Below are 19,296 nucleotides of genomic sequence, written 5' to 3' on the forward strand. Positions count from 1 at the left end.
CCGGGCTGGGTGGGGGCTGCGGGGTATTGGAGCCGGGATGGACCGCTGGGGCTTCCCACCGCACAGGCACCTAAAGACACGTCGCCCCTATTTGCGGTCCCCAGAGACATCGAGGGTGGGACCCAGGGCGGGGGGCGGGGGGGAATATTGAGGAGCCTGGCAGGCCTGGCTGCTACCCCTTTTATCTTGAATTTCCCTGATCCTTCGCCCTCCCTCATCTAGGGCTGTGCAGCATGGATTGATTTATGGGGGAGGCGGGCATGTCCCTTCCCCCACCTAACAGATATGTCTGCAGGAGCTGCTCGGTCTGGGCCCTCGTCTCCCTGGGGGGAGCTAATGGAAGATGGGGAGCAGGGCAGGGCCTCGTTATTCCCTACTTTAGGGCCATGGCAGCAGCCTTGGCCTCCCCGAAGGGCTGGGTCCCTCCTCCCTCTTCCACTGACTGTCAGGGGTGGGGGAGGAGGGCACATTCTCTGAAGGCCCCCCAGGGGTCCCATCTGGGTGTGGGGAAGCAGAGACGCTTGGGGACAAAGTGTGGGAGGTGACCCGGAGAGGATGCATGTGCTCAGCCTGGGATTGAGAAAGCCAGGAGGGGGGCGTTAGGTGGCCTTCATTCCACAGCCCGCTCCAGGAGGAACCTGCTCCCACAGCCCCAGGTTTTGTCCTTGGGGATTCCACCCCCACCCCAGCCCTCCAGGCCAGGTTGGAAGTCCCCTGCGTCTATGAGGCGGGTCCATGTGGGAACAGGCAGTGCCCCTGCATTGTGGAAGGGTTGGGCCTGCGGGGGCTCCACAGGAGCCTCAGCCAGCCCTGCCCCATCTCAGGACCCTGGCCCTCAGCTTCCACGGGACTAACAGCCCAGAATCCCCTCCCTGCTGCCTTCTTCCCATTCAGCGCTGTCATGTGTTTGTGTCCTGGCTTCCTCTAGACCGGAATCCCCTTCCTTCCTCTTTCCCATCCCACCCAGAGGGAATCCAGGGGCCTCGTTTCATGTGGCTGCTGCTCTCTTGTCGGGATGAGCTCCCTGAGGGGCGGAGCCCTCTGCTCCCCTCCCCTGAGGCCTGTGTGTGGTCTCTAGTGGGATCACCACCAGGTCCACTCCAGCCAGGGCCTGGGTCCTCCCCTGAGACTGGTCCCAGGAGGGTTTGCATGGGGCAATAAACCTCCTTGCCCCTCACAGGGCTTCCTGCCCTTATGCCCTCTGCTCCCAGGGCCACAGTGGTGCCACTGACTGCCAGGTAGAGTGCCCTGTTAGAGTACCAGGAACGCTTGCCGACTGGCCATGCCCGGCATGGCTATGAGACAGGGCAGATGGGCATGAATGAACATGGTGTTTGGAGAAGGAAGACACCCTTATGGCGGTAACTAGACACCCACTCCCATACAGGTTTGTGCATAACAAAGGATCATGGCTGAAGAGACCACATGGGACCCTCTGGCCTCTGGGTCTTTCTATATCTCAGGGGCTGGAGAGAAACTGGACAATAGAGCGGGGGAGGGACAGCACCTTAGTTGGCTAGGACTTCCGTGCTTGTGTGTGACCTGGGCCTTGAGTTCATCAATGCAGCTCCCGTTACCTACCCGGGGGCTGATGCCGAGCTGGGAGGGAGAGGCCGCTGCTCTTGGCCGAGGGGCCCAGTAACCATGCCTGCCTCCCTAGGCTCGTCTTTGGCACACTGTACCCAGCCTATTCCTCCTACAAAGCCGTGAAGACTAAAAACGTGAAGGAATATGTGAGTGTATGACCCCTCAGCTCCCACCCAACCCCCATGGCAGACATAGGGGAGGACAGTGGGTCATCGTATAAAGGGGGGGACTGTCCCAATGCTATTGGCACTGATGAGACCCTGGTTCAAAGGCGATTCCTGTGTGTCCCTCTCCCCCGGCCCAGGTGTGACCCTCAGGCAAAGCTGGGGTCCTGCGTGTTCCCTTCCCCACAGAACGCCCAGTGTAGTTGGCAGGCAGAGGCCCCCCCAGCCCCAGCCAACGCGGCCCTCTGTCCCCTCAGGTGAAATGGATGATGTACTGGATCGTCTTTGCCTTCTTCACCACGGCCGAGACACTCACGGACATCGTGCTCTCCTGGTGAGGTCCAGCAACCCCTCCCTGCACCTTGGGTCCAGGGCATCTGGCTTTCTCTACCCAGCCAGCCATGAGGCCACAGTTCTGTGCGGTCCCGGATGCCCTCCCCCAGCCCATCCAGGCCTGCCTTGATCAGCAGAATAAGAACAAACATACCCTTCACATTTCTTTTTGGTGGCAGCCAGAGCACCACAATAGATTTCAGGAAAGCTGTTTCTGCCAGGCTTCCTGTGGCGTTTGGCAGGCCACAGCTCTCTAGCCTCAGTTTCTCCATTTGTAAATGTTTCAGTCCTATACACATTGGATGATTGTACTTCAAAGACATTTTTCAGACACTACTAGACTATAAACACTGAGGACAGGGAGGGCATGTCTTAATCATCTGTATGTTCACAGCAGGAGCTCAAAAATGTTTATTAGATGGGCAAATGTGTTTGGAAGAGAAGACTAACATAGCACACACAGTACACTAGAAGTCAAGGGGGTTTTAGGGAGAGGTAGAGGACAAAAGATCATTGCATTTATAAATTACAGTTATCCCTCACTTAAAGTCATCGACAGGTTCTGCAACTTTTTAAAAAAAAAACATTTTTATTGATTTCAGAGAGGAAGGGAGAGGGGTAGAGAGATAGAAACATCAATGATGAGAGAGAATCATTGATGGGCTGCCTCCTGCACGCCCACTACTGGGGATGGAGCCCACAACCCGGGCATGTGCCCTTGACTGGAATCGAACCCAGGACCCTTCAGTCCACAGGCCGATGTTCTATCCACTGAACCAAACTGGCTAGGGCAGGTTCTGCAACTTTAAGCGAAGCGACATATAACGAAACCAATTTTACCACAGGCTAATTGATATATTAATAAGAATTAAGTTCCTAGAGCAGCTCATCAACGTTATAACAAAATGGCATTGAATGAAGAGTTATTTCAAGACCTGCTGTACAAGGGCCTATGGCCTTTGAGAAGAATAATTTTAGCACAGGAAGGAAAGTGGGTTGAAAATTGAGGGCAGTGCGTATAGATGCCTCTCGACTAACACAGGCACAGGAGAGAGCTTTGATGGATGCTTTGTGAGGCTGTAGGAGACATGCCTGAAGGAGTTTGTGATCTGAGAGAGGGAACCGTGGGGAAGGAGAATAGTCCTTAAAAGCGAGGGGCATGTCTTGGCAGCAAGAGAGAGTACCCAGAGCACAGCTGGAGAAGGCCCTGTCTTCATGGGGGGAAAGGGCAGGGAAGAAGGGGTGAGGACACAGTAGACCTAGAAGGTTAGGGAGCACCCTGGGTGTTGACCCCAGAACAGAGGAGTAGGGGATCTTCTTTCAGGGTGAGAGGGGCTGGGGTCTCCCAAGAGAGAAGAGGGCAAGGGAGCCACTGCCGAGGGGACCTCCTACTGGGCTCACTTCTCACCTTCCCACTGGGGTCATGGCTGAGCCTCCCATTCTCCTAAGCCACATGGGGACCCCAGTGCACTTAGTGGTGGGGGGCTCGCCAGGGTCATACAGGGCATCAGCGCACCTCCTGACTCCCTGCCCCGGCTTTGCCTCTGTCCCCACAACAGGTTCCCCTTCTACTTTGAGCTCAAGATCGCCTTTGTGATATGGCTGCTGTCCCCTTATACCAAGGGCTCCAGCGTGCTCTACCGCAAGTTCGTGCACCCGACACTGTCCAACAAGGAGAAGGTTTGCTCCCACTCTGCTTCCCCGCCCGCCCCAGGCCAAGGCAGCCCTGTGCCTGCAGCCACATACATTCCTGGCCCTCCCAGAGCCTGAAGTGACCTGGCAGGGCCCTGGCCTTCTGCAGCAGGCAGTGCCTTGCCCAGGTGTGAACGAGAGCAGGGCAGGGCCTGGCCAAGGGGGCCAGCCCTCACCTCTTCCTTGCTCCCCTCTGACCCCTCAAGGAGATCGACGAGTACATCACTCAGGCCCGAGACAAGAGCTATGAGACCATGATGAGGGTGGGCAAGAGGGGCCTGAACCTGGCCGCCAATGCTGCGGTCACAGCTGCTGCCAAGGTGAGATGGGGGCAGACCCAAGCTCCTGGGGCCCCACCTGTTCATCTGGTCCCCCTGGTTAGGTCCTGCCTCCACGCTGTCCTCAGGGCTGGGAAGGTTCGGGGCTTGTGCAGCCGGGGTGCCAGTCCTAGGTCTCCCACACTCCAGCCAAGTGACTTCCACTCTCCGAGCCAGTTTCCTCCTCTGTCCAAAGGGAAAGGGTGGCCCCAGCCTGTCAGTGCCACCTTAGGACTGGCTGGGGACAGCGTGGGGAAGGCACCGAGCCCAGTGGCTTCCCAGTGCCCCTTGGTGACCACTCTCTCCACCCCGCCCCTTCCTCCGGTTCTCCCGGTGCGTGGTGGCGACCCTAGGGCCAGGGGGTGCTGTCCGAGAAGCTCCGAAGCTTCAGCATGCAGGACCTGACCCTGATCCGGGACGAGGACTCCCTGCCCCTGCACGGGCCTGACGGCCACCTCCGACCAGGCCCCGGCAGCCTCCTGGACACCATTGAGGACCTAGGTACAGGCTGGACAGCCGGGCATGAGGGCACGGAGGTGACCCGGTGGGAGGGACACCGGGACCCTGTTCTCCTTTTCTCCCCACCACCAGGAGATGACCCTGCCCTGAGCTTAAGGTCTAGCTTGAACCAGGCAGATTCCCGGACAGAAACCTCTGAGGATGATGTGGGAGACAAGGCCCCTAAGAGGCTCAAACCCATCAAAAAAGTGCCCAAAACTGAGGTGAGAGCCCAGAAGTGGGGGAGACGGGGAGGGGTTGTGTCTCCAGGCTGAGCGTTCTCTGTCTTCCTCCCTCCTTCCCACAGCCACTGGCTTCCAAGACGGTGAAGACCCGGCCCAAGAAGAAGACCTCTGGCGGGGGTGACTCGGCTTGAGGTTTCGACCCCTCAGGCCACAGAGTCCTGCTCCACACTGTGCCCGTAGCCCATGTGTCTCAGGCCCAGGGCCCCTCAGATGGCTGTTTCTGGTGCCTGCCCAGAGGCCACTTGTTTGGAAGGGCTTGGAAAAGAGGAGGGAGGTCCTGTTGGGGGGGGTGGGGTTTGAAGGTAGAGGCTGGGCCTGGAGCTGAGGGCTCCTCAGAACCTGAACTGCCATTGTCCCCACTCCAGCTCTGTGTGCCCACCCAGTGCCTTGCTGAAAGCCATGGCCATCAGCTTCTCTGCGGTCCTACTGTGCACCTACTGCTCTCCCTGGGTTGGGGACAGTCATAGTCCCCATGGACCAGAGCCGGGCCTGAAGGCACCTGGGGAGGGCGGGAGTGGGAAGCCTCGGGGAAGCAGGGGCTCCAGGCCACGGCCCTGAAGGGAGGACAGGGCCTTAGTGTGTGCTTCAGTGACCGGACGGCCAGGCCGGAGCTGGAGCTGGGGCATTGGATGAACTGTGTGCTACGTGTCCCCACTAAATAGAGGTGGGGTTCCAGGGGTGTGCGTATGAGCGTGTGTGTTTGTGGGTCTAGGGCTGTGGGTATTTGGGGTAAAGGACTTTCCCTCCAGCAGTGACCTCCTCCCGCCCTCAGCCCTCCTTCCTAGTCTCTGAGCCTCAGAGGACTACAGCCCATGAGGTAATGGGGCTGCCAGGAGCCGCTCACCTCCTTCTCTGCCCTCAGTTCTTTTTTGCCTCTTCCTTTCCTGCCCCTGGACTGGGCTCCTCTACGCCTCAGGGCCCACAGTAGAGGCCCCTGGGGAGCCAGCTCCTTTGCTCCACACCCAGAGGCCCATCCTCCTTTCTCCCAGGGTCCTCTTCCTGTGCCCAGCAGACTAGGCCCCATGTGAGCAGACCCTGTCAGAGCCCAGCCTGTGCTCCACACCCTGCCCCAGCTTCTGCCGCCATTTCAGTCAGAGCCAGGAGGAATGTGCGAAGAAGAAAAAGAAATTCAGGAGCCAAGGGTCTCCCAGTTTGGTGGAGAGTGGATGCTCATTGGACCTCTGGATGAGCCAATAAACCAAACTCTGGCACTTGACTAATTTCAGCCTCTGTGCTTGTTCTCGCCCCACCCAGTCCCGGGGGGAAGGACCTGAAGTGAGACTCAGGACCCAGCTGTGGGAGGGAGTGGGAAGAGACCAGAATGTGAGCATCAGGAGCTCCAGGGAAATGGTTTTGGGTTCAAGATAGAGTCAGGGGACCAAGAGGGGTCAGGACTTAAGAAGAGTTAGGGGTTCAGGGAAATGGTTTTGGGTTCAAGATAGAGTCGGGACCAAGAGGGGTCAGGACTTAAGAAGAGTTAGGGGCCTCAACCCTCTAGGGCCTCCTGCCCTGAGACCCCTCCCCACATGGACTTTCTGGTACCTCATGAGAAGTGCCAGGTGTAAACTCTGGGGACAAAGACCACGATGAGGCCTCCCAGGCGGGACGGGAGGGTTGGATGGCCGCAGTGCCTACAAAGGCTAAGAAATGTTGGAGGGGGGCTGAGACTGAAAGGAGGAGACAGGTGGGTGGAAGAAAGAGGTGGAGATAGGAACCAGTCCCAAGGCCCATGTCTGACCCTGGGAACAGACAAGGAGACGGGTACCCAAGGACTGGAGCCAAAGAAGCCGCCCATGTGGCCCCAGAAGCGAGGGATTGAGCCCTGAGCTGCTGGGCTAGGTTGGAGGACAGGGGGAGACGGCGGGACATGGGGTCTGAGCCCTTGGGAAGAAGATCCAGGGGCCAAGGGACACAACTGGCTGAGATGAGACCCTGGAAGGTAGGACTCAAGAGAACGGAAAAGATGGCAGAGGAGTAGAAGCAGCATCAGAAGATAAAGGAAAAGAATGGAGAGGGAAGGATGAGGGAGGGAGAAAGGAGCAGAGAAATAACGGCTCAGCCTCCTGGAAGGAAAATGGAGGAAGCAGAGCATGGTCTGGGGTAGGGAGTGTGGGGACCTAGCCCCAGCCTCTGGCTCCAAGACTGGCAAGATGCCCCTACACCAGGCTTTTCTCTTCCTCCCTGGCACCATAGGGTATGACCTCCAGCCGCACTTGAGCCACGCTGGCCACGAAGGGCCAGACGGAGGCTGCCGGGGAGGGGAGGTGTGAGACGCCTTTTCCAGTCCACAGCCGTCTCAAGGTCACTCCTTTCACCACTGGCCTCTGAGAAAATGGGCCCCTTTCTATATCAGAAGGGAGAGGAAGGGTTAGGGCAGAATTCAGGGGAGAGACTCCCTTGTTCTAGAAAGATCTCCAGGGAGCAAGATGTTAAAGTCTCATGTTAGCAGCTACCATAAGGCCAGGAAACCAGGCTAGGCCCCCTCTAACCTAAATCCTACTTGCTGCATTACACATACGCGCACACACACACACACACACACACACACACACACGGCACACACACACGGGCGCACACACACACACGGGCACACACACACACGGGCACACGGGCACACACTTGCACCCACAGTGACCGGTAGCTAAGGACGTCACTGCCAGACTCAGCATCGCCAGGCTCTCCATGCACATCTGGGTTTCCCTGTGTCAACAGAAACATGCTCAGATTTCTAAGCTCATTGGTCCGTTGCCATGGAGACAATCATTCTCCTAGAACTTGGCACAAGGCCTGGCCACTGTAGTGCAGGGGAGGAGAAGAGAGATGGAGGGTGACAAAAAAGGAGTGAGTGGGAAGTCTCCTGGCAGCAGGTTGGGGAGCCCTTGCTACCTCATTCCCTGGGACCACCTGCCCTCTCCCCTCGTAGGTCCCTCTAGGCCAGGAGAGTGGGACGGAGAAGTCCCACCGAGGTGTACGGCTAGAGCTATGTGGAGGGTGCCAGTCACGGCCTGGGTCCCCAGTGGGCGTTGAGGGATCATTAGTTGTGAAGCGGGGGCTGAGGTCTAGCCCTGTGTCCCGCAGCCACACCACCTTGGGGACACTGGGCAGCCCTCTAAGCCTCGGGTTTCTGGCTAGAATGGCCGCAGGCCTGGAGCTTCTTCAGCCGGCTCCCCCTCCCTTTCCTCTGTGAGCCCCACCTGGAGAAGCTGCTTAAAATGGGATTTCCAGGCCGTGACGTCAGAGGAAAGCCAGCAGCTCCAGCCTGTGCCAGCTCTTCTTCAGCAGCAGAGCTGAGCCCAGCCTTGCTCAGCCTGGATGAAAGAGGGGAAGGCAGAGGAGGCAGAGGAGGCAGAGGAGGCAGGGGCTCTGGGCCATGGTGCCCATAGCTGTGGCATCCAGGATACCATGGAGTTTCCAGGCCAAAATTCACTGCTGGCTTCTCCACTGCCTTACATTTCAACCAGTACATGACCATCTTCCTCCTAAATTCCCGTTTTTTCCTCTCTGAGCTGCATCAGGCCTGCCTGGAGGAAGAGGGCAACCTTGAGTCAGAGCCATTTGGGTTTTGCCTGAGTTTGTCCTATATCTAGGCTGGAGGCTGCGATGCTTGGCAGGGATGCCTGCAAGAAGGAAAAAGCCCACTAGGTGGCGCAGCTCCCGCCCAATATGGGTTTCCCTGGCCCCTGCTGGGGACAATCTTCCCTGCAGCCCGTCTGCTTAAAATATGGTGAGCAGGGTGCCTCATGCCTCACTCCCTGGAGTTAGAGGTTCATGAATAAAGCATTCTTGCCGGTAGACAGGTCAGCTATGGATTCTCGAGCAATCGCTTCATAAGCTCAGCCTGTGTGCACACCTGGTCCTACTCCCCACAGGAGGTCAGAGTAGAGAGCAGGTATTCCCTCCGGGTGAGAATCAGGCAGCTCCGGAGAGCAGGGAAATGGCAAGCCTGACCCTGGAAGGGCCCTGCAGCACAAGGGACCCAACCTGGGCTTCTGAAATGGCATCTGGAGAGGCTGCTGGAGCTGATTCAGGGTCAGGTGGGGAGAGGGACCCAAGCAGTGGCAAGGGTTAGGGAACCTGGGAGGGGCAGCTTGGGCCCAGAGGAAAGGAAGCTCATCTAGCCGCAGGATCCCATGGATGTGATCTCCCTGATGGCCACAGTGGCGGTCCCAGGCCTGCCCCAGGTTTCCCCATCCGCTGTCCCTTCATCTATTTTCTTTTTTAAAAAACTTTTTTATTATTATTGATTTCAGAGAGGAAGAGAGAGGGAGAGAGAGATAGAAACATCAATGATGAGAGAGATCAGCTGCCTCCTGCACACCCCACTGGGGATCAAGCCTGGAACCTGGGCACATGCCCTGACCGGGAAGCGAACCATGATGTCCTGATTCATAGGTCGAGGCTCAACCACTGAGCCACGCTGGCCAGGCCCCCCTCATTTATGTTCATCAGGGGTGTCATGGGTTAAAAAAAGGAGACAAAGCCTGACCGGTTTGGCTCAGCGGATAGAGCGTCGGCCTGCGGACTGAAGGGTCCCGGGTTCGATTCTGGTCAAGGGCATGTACCTTGGTTGCGGGCACATCCCCAGGGGGGAGTGTGCAGGCGGCAGCTGATCGATGTTTCTCTCTCATCGATGTTTCTAACTCTCTATCCCTCTCCCTTCCTCTCTGTAAAAATATCAATAAAATATATTTAAAAAAAAAAAAGGAGACAAAGACCTTAATCTCCAAATCCTTGAATCCCAAGTATTTTTGCAGGAGCCCAGGCTGAGGATCCTCCGTGATCTACCTCTCCCTGACCTCTTTCCCAAACTGACCCCACCAGCCCTGCACCCCTAATGAATTACCCTCTCCTTTTGTCCCAGCCAGATGAGTGATCAATAAATAATGCTGCCTGAAATATTGATGGCGAGTTTTACACCAGGATCCCTTAGCTGTGCCCGTCACTGGGGAACTGGAGAGCTGACAGAGAGATGTATGGCCCCCAGAGAGCTCTTCCCTGTCTCTGCCAACAGAAGGACTTTCTTTGCCAAGATTTCAACCTGCTCCCATCTCAGCCAGAATCATGATTCACTCTTATCAAGTAAGAAGAGGAAAGATCCCCAGACACTGACTCAGCTAGCCCCCAGGAAGGATGGGGTAAGCTAAACCAAGCAGAGACCCTTCTTGAAACCCGTGCCTCCTGTGATGCGATTGAGATCCCGTTTCCTCTGTTCTATGTCCATCTTGGACCTGCCAGGTCCAGCTTTCTGAGTGAGTCGAAAGGAGACCTGTAACTTCCCCGCCCCCACCTAAACTAGTTAGAGCCAGAGCAGAAGGGACCGAGCGAGCACTCCCAGACTTCTCTGGCCTAGGTCCCTCTCATCTGGTTTTGTTTTCCCTGGAGGGAGGGAAGGAGAGAGGAGGAGGAGGTGGTGGACACTTTTGAGCCCGCCTGAGCCCAACTCACCCAGCGCCAGCGCCCTTTGCAGAAGCCTGGCCCTCTCAAATCCTTGCATGTGCAGTGCCTCTGCCCAAGCACTCTTGTTCTCCTGTTTCAACTTGACCAACTCCTGCGTGCACCTCAAGTCTCAGCTTAGATGGGACTCCCCGACCCCATCCCTCCGGGCCCCTGTAGCATCTGCTCTTCCTCCCCGACAGCACACATCACCCTATCTGTTTCCCCACCACACTGAAAGCCATGTAGCAGGCGATGGGTCTACCTGGTTTCCCACTATTTCCCCAGCATCTAGTACGGAGCCTAGCACACAGTCAGCACTCTGCACATTTGTGTGGAATGTTTGAGTGGCGTCCCTGCAGCACTCCTGGGAAAACACCAGCCTTCAAACCTCAGCATCCCTGTGCCGAGTTGTCGGCCTGCACCTGAGGATGCTGCCCAGATCAGCCCCTCCCTCTGGTTGCCCCGTTGTGCTCAGGCTCACTTGCTCTCCTTTTCTCTCTCTCACACACACAGATGGGAGTCAGCTTTCCAGCCGCATTCAGTTCTCACTTTAATTCAAAAGCTAAATTGGGAGGAAGAGCAGCTTCACACTCCCAATTTAGCCTGGGAGAGAAAAGGGGAGACAGCCTGGATGTTGCCAGGGAAAGGAGAAAGTTGGGTTTGGGGCAGGGAGTGATGGCAAACATATCCAAGAGAAGACTAGAAACCCCCACCACCCACCTCCTAAGAATAAACCGTACAGAACCATGACCCCAGGATGACCCCTATAAAGCTTCTTTCCTACTTCAGTGCAGCCATGCCAGGCACTATCCCTGGATGGGATAATGGGGTGGGATAGCGGAGGCAAAGGAAACTTGGGTTATCACAGCTGTCCAAAGACGGAGATCCTGCTGCTCTGGTCACTGCTAGTAGGAAACCAGGAAGTCCTTCTTTTTTATTTATTTTTTATTTTTTTATTTTTATGTTTTTATTGATTTCAGAGAGGAAGGAAGAGAGAGAGAGATAGATCCATGATGAGAGAGAATCATGGATTGGCTGCCTCCTGAAAGTTCCTCACTGGGGATCAAGCCCACAACCTGGGCATGTGCCCTTGACTGGAATCGAACCTGGGACCTTTCGGTTCGCAGGCCGACGCTCTATCCACTGAGCCAAATAGGCCAGGGCAGAAGTCCTTCTTAAATCTAGCTTTAATCCCTCTTGTGATAGCTGAGATGGATGACGAACAAAAACAGAGTCCACACACAGATACTTTCCCACTAATATTCATAGCGGCATTGTTCACAGATGTCAATAGGTGGGAACAACGCAAATGTGCATCAACAGATGAGTGGGTAAACACAATGCGGTATATCCACACAATGGAATATCATTTAGCCTTAGAAAGAAGTGCTGCAACATGGATGAACCCCAGCACATTATGCTAAGTAAAATAAGCCAGTTGCCCTAACCGGTTTGGCTCAGGGTCCCAGGTTCGATTCCGGTCAAGGGCATGTACCTTGGTTGCGGGCACATCCCCAGTAGGAGGCGTGCAGGCGGCAGCTGATCGATGTTTCTCTCTCATCGATGTTTCTAACTCTCTATCCCTCTCCCTTTCTCTCTGTAAAAAATCAATAAAATATATTAAAAAAATAAAAATAAATAAAATGAAATAAAATAAGCCAGTTGAAAAAGCACACATATGATTCCATTTATGAGGTACCTAAAATAGTCACATTCATAGAGATAGAAACTATAATAGAGGGTACCAGGGGCTGTGGGGAGGGAGCAGGAAGGGGAATTAGTGTGTTATGGGTACAGAGTTTTTGTTTGGGGATGATGAAAAAAAATTCTGGAAAAGGACAGTGGTGATGGTTGTGCAACACGGTGGATGTGCTTAATGCCACTGGATTGTACACTCACAATGGTTAAAATATGCTATGTATATTTTACCACAGGAATTTCTTTAAAAATACACTGAGTCCAATGTCAGCTTCAGGACACAGTCACCCTGCCATAATGGCTCTCTCTGCGGCTGAGCCAGAGGGAACCTGCGTCCTGTAAGTCCCAAGGATGCCCTCCCTTTGCCTGCTGATAGGAACAGAGGCGCTGCCTCAGCCCAGAGCAAAGCCAGGCCCCTTTGGGGGGTCTTTCTAGGGAGAGGAGCTAACTCTCCCTCCCTCGTATCACCACTCGTCAGTGTGACAAGCTGGATGGAAGCTCTCCCTCCTGCTTCCGGTGCCGGCTTCCTCTCAGTCACTCAGTCTGATGTTGCCCTAAAACAGGGCTTCCACGTGGGGGTGGTTGGAGGAGGAAAACAAGAAGACACCCTTCCATCCAGCCTGGCTGACTATCCTACTGCCGCTGTACCAGGGAAATGGATGCACTTGGGGCCGCGCTGCCTGTCAGCCGATTTGGGCATCCGTTTTTCCTTGCTCTCTGCCTCCGGCTGGGAGGCCCCTGAAGCGCGTCTGTGATAACTGGTGACGATGCATCCGACCTCGCCCTCTCTCCTGGACGATTGCATGGGCATGGTTTCCTGGCTGGTCTCATCACCAGTCCTCCCCGACCCAGTCTCCTGCCATTATAGTAAAGTGGCAAGCGGCATTCTGGCTGCCTGGGAACCACCTCAGTGGGTTGGGGCCGGGTTAGGGGCTCCCACAGCCAGAGCTTCCCCTGTGAGAACAGGGATCACACTCTAGTACTTGCTTGTTTACTAGTCTGTCTCCCTCGCTAGGCTGTGAACTGCAAAAGGAGTACCCTCCGTACTATCTTTAATGCCTAGAGCAGAGTAAATGTCTGATAAATAGTTGCTGGATGAATGAATTGAAATGATCTGTTCACATGTCTGTCTCACCTATTCCATTTGACTCAAGAGCCCCTGTGGGGGGAAAGCTTTGTCTGACTCATTCTGGGACCCCAGAGATCTTGGCATGAGTGAGGTTCAGCTCGAGGGTCCTGGAGTCAGACTGTCTGGAGTAGAATCCTGGCTCCACCTTTGCCTGGCTCTCTGACCTTGAGCAAGTCACCTGCCTTCTCTGAATGTGTTTCCTCATCAATGAAATGGGGGCGAGAATGCATTGTGAGGACAAATGCCTGTCGAGGGTTTAGCACAGAGACGATCACACGGTAAGAGTGTCGGGGTGCGGCTGTGTTAGAGAGTGCACCTAGAGATCAAGGAAAACCAGAGGAAACAAGCACACCCCTCGCTGCTGCATTCTGCTGTTTGGAGTTGGGGGTGGGGGTGAGGGCAGTGCCAGAGTCGAGTAACCCCAGGGGCTGCCTGCCCCCTTGTACCAGGTCTGCAGCGTCCAAGCTCCCCTGCCATGAGCTGAGCAGCCCCGGCTCTGGGCAGTGGTGAGGGGCCAGAAATAACCGTCGTTGCTATTCCTGCCTTTCTGGGCTGGGTGGGAACACTGCCTCTCTAATCTAAAGGCTGCTCTAGACTTCCTGCACATCAGTGGGTTCTTATGTAACACGCCCCTCCCTCTGCCTGCCCAACGAGCTTCCAGAGATTTCTGCAGTCAGCTTTGCTACACACTCAGCTGGGGGTGAGGGGAGCAGAGAACTCACCGCAGACTGGATTGTCCTCTAAGCCCAGGGTCCTGCCAGCCCTGGCCTGGGAGAGAGGCCACCCAGCACAGAGCAGAGGGACTAATGGCCAAGGACAGTAGTTGTTTTCTGCATCTGCAGGGAATTCTGGGACAGAGAGGACCCAGCGAGCCTTACCTGAGTGTTCACCTACCTCCACCCACTCCCTTTTCCCTTAACAGACCCTCTGTGCCACCTCCCCAAGTCATTATGTCCCATGTCTTCCATTTCAGGCCCAACCTAACTCTGTCTGGCACATGACCCCCTCAGACAGACTTTGAGGACAGCAGCCCAGACCCCAACTCTCTCAGGCAGACCCCGCCCTGGGCCCAGTCCTCCACAGTCTCTTCCCTACAGCCTCTGGGCCCCATCTGGTGGTGCCGAGCACCCTCTTCAGAGCCCAGGAGACCCCCTCTGCATTCCTCTGCATGGGTCCTTCTCAGAACTTGCCTTCTCCAGCTATGCTCGGACTCAGGCTCCCCTCTGGCACCCGTTCTCCACCTGTAATTAGAGTAGATGAGATGGCTTCACACTCCAACACTCAGGTGATTCTCTCTCTCATCTCCCCTGCCTTTCTCTGTGTCTCTATTTCTCCCCACCTTCTCAGTGGTGCTCGGACTCAGGCTCCCCTCTGGCACCTGTTCTCCATCTGTAATTAGAGTAGATGAGATGGCTTCACACTTTCTCTGTGTCTCTATTTCTCCCCACCTTCTCAGTGCACCTTCAGTCCCACCCTCTACCTGGTCTCTTCAGGCTTCTTCTCACCCCTGAAGACCCTCCCTGGGGTGGGAGCAGAGCTGCCCCCCCACCCATTGAAGACCAAGCCCTCCATGTTTCCGTCAGAGCCCATCAGCCATCGGAAAGTGTGACAGGCACCCTAGACAGAACCAAAAAGAGAGTCACTTCCTGAGTCCCAGGGCTGGCCACAGCCGTGGCAAACCACAGTCTTAGCAGCACATGTGGGTGCTGACGTAGCCCGGGGTTGGGGAGAAGGAAGCGGCAATGGAAAAAGGGGCCTGTTTTTCTCTGAAAGCTGCAGCCTGCTCCGCTCTGGGTTGGGTGTCTGAGACACGATGGTTCCCTCTGGCTTTCTCCTGGAGCCCCTGCTGCCATGGACAAGCTCAGTTCTTCTCTCACCTCTGCCTCCTCCTCCTCCTGTTTGCAAGGAAAGTCTGAGCCCAGACAGCAGCTCAGACCTGCAGATCCTTTGAGGGCCTCTCACCTTTCCCAGGGCTCCTGGCACCAGTCACCTGGTGGCCAAGGTCTGAGAGCCCCAGACTCATCCCTAAACACGTCTTGAGGCCCCAGGGGTACACAGACCAGGGTGCAGGGGTGGCTCAGAACCTTCCTTACCTCCGATCTGGTTGCCTTTAGGCCCCAGGCCAGTTGTTGGTCACAAGTTGGGTGCTCATAAGCCCAAGCTGAGATCTGGCTCCTTGGAAGGGGACAATTCTTTTTACCATGTCTCCTCCCGTTTCTGTCCCTCGAGTCACAGCAAACAGAAGTGTGCCACTGGCCAAAAGACAGATCAGAGGAGTGTGGGGATAACTCAGAGCCCCCAAGCCAGCCCTGCTGCTGAGAAGGCAGACCAGCAGCATAAACCTGCCCAGGACACAGGCTCTCAGGCCTTCCCTCTCACTGGCTGTCCCAGCACAGACAGGGCTTCGGTCTGGGCTGCAGGTAGGAGCTTGGAGCAGCTCCTCTCACAGTCCCTGGGAAGAAGCTGCCTGTTAGGAGCGTATACCATGGAGACGGGGCAGGTGGAGAAGGCTGTGTTTCTCCTGGGTTTGAGCTGTAGAGGATAGAACAGAGGAGACGAGAGTGGAGGGGTACAGCTGAACCCAAACATTCTCACTGCCTGCACCTTAGCCTGAAGCTCCAGACTGATCATGGCCAGACCTCCCTCTCTCCTAAGGCCTTCACACAGCTGTCCCCATTGCCTGGAATGCTCTCCCCATCACACTCCTCTGTGCAGAACTGCTTTCCTCTCATCCTTTATGTCTATGTAAATGTCACCTCCTCTGAGATGACGTCCCTCACCTCTCTGGTATGTTGCACTTATCATCATCTGAAATTATCCTTTATATTTATGTAGCCGTTTCATTCCACCTATCCCACTGAATCATAGTTTCCAGAAGGGCAAACCTACATCTGCCTTCCCCACTGTGGAATCCCCAAGACTTAGCACTGCATCTAATACAAGCAGTGGCCAATAAACTTTTTTTTTTTAATAAATGTTTTATTCAGCCTTACCTCCTACTACTTCCTGATAGGAACCCTCTCTGCTTCAGCCCATTTTTCTTAGACAGGCAACATATGGACTCTCCTGGCCACCAACCACCCCCACCCCCCAACCCTGGCCTGAAACTGCCTCTCTTCCTAACCACAAAGTTTGGTCCTTCTCATGTTCTTTCTCCTTCAAAATCTCTTCATCATCCCTGTCCTATTCTTTCCCCTGAAACCTTTTCTTCCTTTGTCCCTTATGTCCTTTGGTGTAACTGACTTTTGGTTGATAATGAGGCAGCTTTCTACTTTTTGATTGACTGATTGATTGATTGATTTGAGAGATCAATTTGTTGTTCCACTTATTTATGCATTCATTAATTGATTCTTGTATGTGCCCTGACTGGAGATCAAACCCAAAACCTTGGTGTATCAAGATAACTCTGTAACCAACTGTGCTAGTCAGCCAGGACTTGCTTCCTATTCTTAATTATTTTTTTGTTTGTTTGTTTTGTTAGTCTTTACCCAAGGATATTTTTTCCATTTATTTTTAGAGGGAGTGGAAGGGAGGAAGAGAGAGAGAGAGAAACATCAATGTGAAAGAGACACATCGGTTGGTTGTCTCTGGCACGCCTCCCAACCAGGCCAGATACTGAACCTGCAAACCAGGTATGTATGTTCCCTTGACCAGGAATCGAATCCGAGACCCTTTGGTGCGTGGGCCGTTGCTCTATCCACTGAGCACACCGGCTAGGCCACCTATTCTTAATTCTTGTGTAACATAGAACCCAGACTTCTTCTACCAACTGTAAGTTCCTTAGAGACAAGGTCCTATGCCATAGGCCTTAGCCCAAGTCCTGCCCACAGTTAGTCCTCAGAAAAGATTTTTGTTGTGGATAATGGGTGAATTAATCAGAACCTCCTGGGTTCAAACAGAAATTGAAATGCGCCTGTTTTATTTTATTAAATAAAAGAGGAATTTAGTCTGCATAACTAGAACTCCCAGACTTTATCCAGAGACTTTCTGTAGGTGGATATTTTCTCTCTGACTTCCTCTGCGTTGGTTTCCTTCTCAGGTAGGTTTTCCAGTCCTGATGGCAAGATGACCTCCAGGCTCACATTCCATTGGCTGAGTACCTTCCGGGGAAGAGAATTCCTTTTTTAAGAGTCCCAGAGTGATTCTCATTGGCCTGGTTTGAGTCATGTGCCGGTCCAGATTCGATCTTCATGACTAGGAAGAAGGAATGCGCCCAGACTGGAGCATCCCTAGATGGATGGCCAGGCGTGGGTGACATACCCCCTTCGAGATGTAGGATGGGGTTATCTTCCCCCAACCACAGGGATTGGGGTGGTTCCCCAAAGGAACTCGCTGGCTGGGGAGTAGTTAGGAAAAGGGGAATTGATGTTGGGTACACAAAACAAAAAGTGTGTACCGTAAGGATTTCCAGAGCTCAGCTTCAGCGAGGACCGTAGATTCCTTAGGTCAGCTTGCACATTAGAATCACAGGGGAACCAACCAGCTTGCCCTGCCTGAGAAGGAGGATGTGCTCGTGGGTTCTGGGCAGCTCTCCAGGGACAGAGCAGGGATACTAGGACGAGGCGCCTGCTCAGCGCTGGCACTCACAAGCTCAGGAAGATTATGACTCGGTTGGTCGAGGCTTAGGGTAAAACCTTTCTTTTTCAGAGCTCCAGGGGTGAGTCTTGTGCACAGACACAGTTCAAAATTCTGCTCTAGGAAATGACGTTCTACTGCAGCAAGGATTCGGATTAGCTGCGCAGGACAATGTCCCCTGTGTTAGAATTGAAATGTTTCTCCCTCGCTGTACCACTGGTCAGAAAAGGGTCACTGGGGCTTGCTCAGAGTCCGAGGGTGGGTGGGTGGACTGTGGGTGACCCTGTGGGCCAAAAGCCCCTGAGAACAATAGCCACTGTTTATTAAATGCCAACTGTAAGGCAGGCACTGTGCTTTGGGACTTTGCAGATGGCAGTCCATGTAAGTTTCAGTCTTCACGACAATCCTTTATGTAGATATCATTAACATTAGCCCTATTTTACAGTTGAAGAAAGCGAGATACAAAAAGCCTGGGGAAGGTACCTCACCAGGGAGTGGCAAAATAGGCATTCAGACACAGAACCATATGAGCCTGCTTGGCTGGGCCTTCCTACCCTGCAGGAGGCCTCAGACAGGCTCATCACTCCTGCCCCTTAACCGACAACTCTATGGATAGGTGGTGGGAGTGGGTCCCCTACCCAGCCCTAGGCACTTGGGATGGGGAGCTCAGACCTAGAGCAGAGAGACAAGGGAATCCTGGTTCACTGCAGGGTTCCTTAAGAAGATTTTTATAGCCCTAGCTGGTTTGGCTCAGTAGATAGAACATAGGCCTGCGGGCTGAAAGGTCCCGGGTTCGATTCCAGTCAAGGCACATGCCCAGGTTGTGGGCTCGATCCCTAGTAGGGGGCGTGCAGGAGGCAGCCATCAATGATTCTCTCATCATTGATGTTTCTCTCCCTCTCCCTCTCCCTTCCTCTCTGAAACCAATTAAATATGTATATATATTTTAAATATGTGTGGTGGTGGTGGTGGTGATGGGGTGGTTACAGAGGGATGAAGCCCAAGAGAGTCACAACCTCACCTCTACTTCCCCCCCCCGCCCATTCAAATACCTTGACCCCGACTTTCTGAGGCTCTTTGGGTTCCTAGAGACCTTGACCTGCCCTCTTCCCTCCAGGTGTCATCAGCACCCTCCTTCCACATACACATCTGCTTTGTTTTTATTTTTTCAAATGTATTTTTATTGATTTCAGAGAGGAAGGGAGAAGGAGAAACATCAATGATGAAAGAGAATCATTGATCGGCTGTCCCCTGCACTGGGGATCGAGCCTGCAACCCAGGCATGTGGCCTGACCGGAATCCAACCTGACCTCCTGGTTCATAGGTCCACGCTCAACCACCGAGCCACGCCGGCCAGGCTGCTTTCTGTTTAAATTCAGAAAAACAACACTTCCCCTGGATTCAGAGCTAGAGCTGGTCTTCCGCCCCCGGAATCCCTGTTGTCTTTGGGGTGCGCATTTAACTGCGGGCAGACCGGACGGGAAGGGCTTCCCTGTTTGCGTCCGCCTCCCGGGAGGCCTGCGGTCACGGTTCCCGCCCCCACACTCTCCATCTCAGGGACCGGAGTGTCCTCCCGCCCGGAGTCCGGCCGCCTCGGCGGTGGCGGCTCCCCGGGGACTGCG

At 54.5% G+C, this 19,296-nt stretch overlaps 1 protein-coding gene across 3 annotated transcripts in view; it reads left to right on the forward strand.

Moving 5' to 3' along the window:
- REEP2 (receptor accessory protein 2) overlaps nucleotides 1-6,056 on the forward strand; it is a 6,452-nt gene extending 396 nt beyond the window's left edge. The window contains exons 1-8 of one of the 3 annotated variants that reach the window (XM_005881020.2): nucleotides 470-1,387; nucleotides 1,661-1,733; nucleotides 2,009-2,085; nucleotides 3,644-3,764; nucleotides 3,983-4,096; nucleotides 4,447-4,594; nucleotides 4,685-4,815; nucleotides 4,899-6,056. In XM_005881020.2, the coding sequence (XP_005881082.1) occupies nucleotides 1,356-1,387; nucleotides 1,661-1,733; nucleotides 2,009-2,085; nucleotides 3,644-3,764; nucleotides 3,983-4,096; nucleotides 4,447-4,594; nucleotides 4,685-4,815; nucleotides 4,899-4,967 (765 nt within the window). In that variant the 5' untranslated portion in view covers nucleotides 470-1,355 and the 3' untranslated portion in view covers nucleotides 4,968-6,056. Of the gene's footprint in view, nucleotides 1-469; nucleotides 1,388-1,660; nucleotides 1,734-2,008; nucleotides 2,086-3,643; nucleotides 3,765-3,982; nucleotides 4,097-4,446; nucleotides 4,595-4,684; nucleotides 4,816-4,898 lie in introns of those variants that run through there. The other 2 variants (XM_014529132.1, XM_014529134.1) reach the window with 2 other exon arrangements.
- The last annotated feature ends 13,240 nt before the right edge of the window (nucleotides 6,057-19,296 follow it).

The sequence above is a fragment of the Myotis brandtii genome, unplaced genomic scaffold, assembly GCF_000412655.1.
Source record: "Myotis brandtii unplaced genomic scaffold, ASM41265v1 scaffold668, whole genome shotgun sequence".
Lineage (NCBI taxonomy): Eukaryota > Metazoa > Chordata > Mammalia > Chiroptera > Vespertilionidae > Myotis > Myotis brandtii.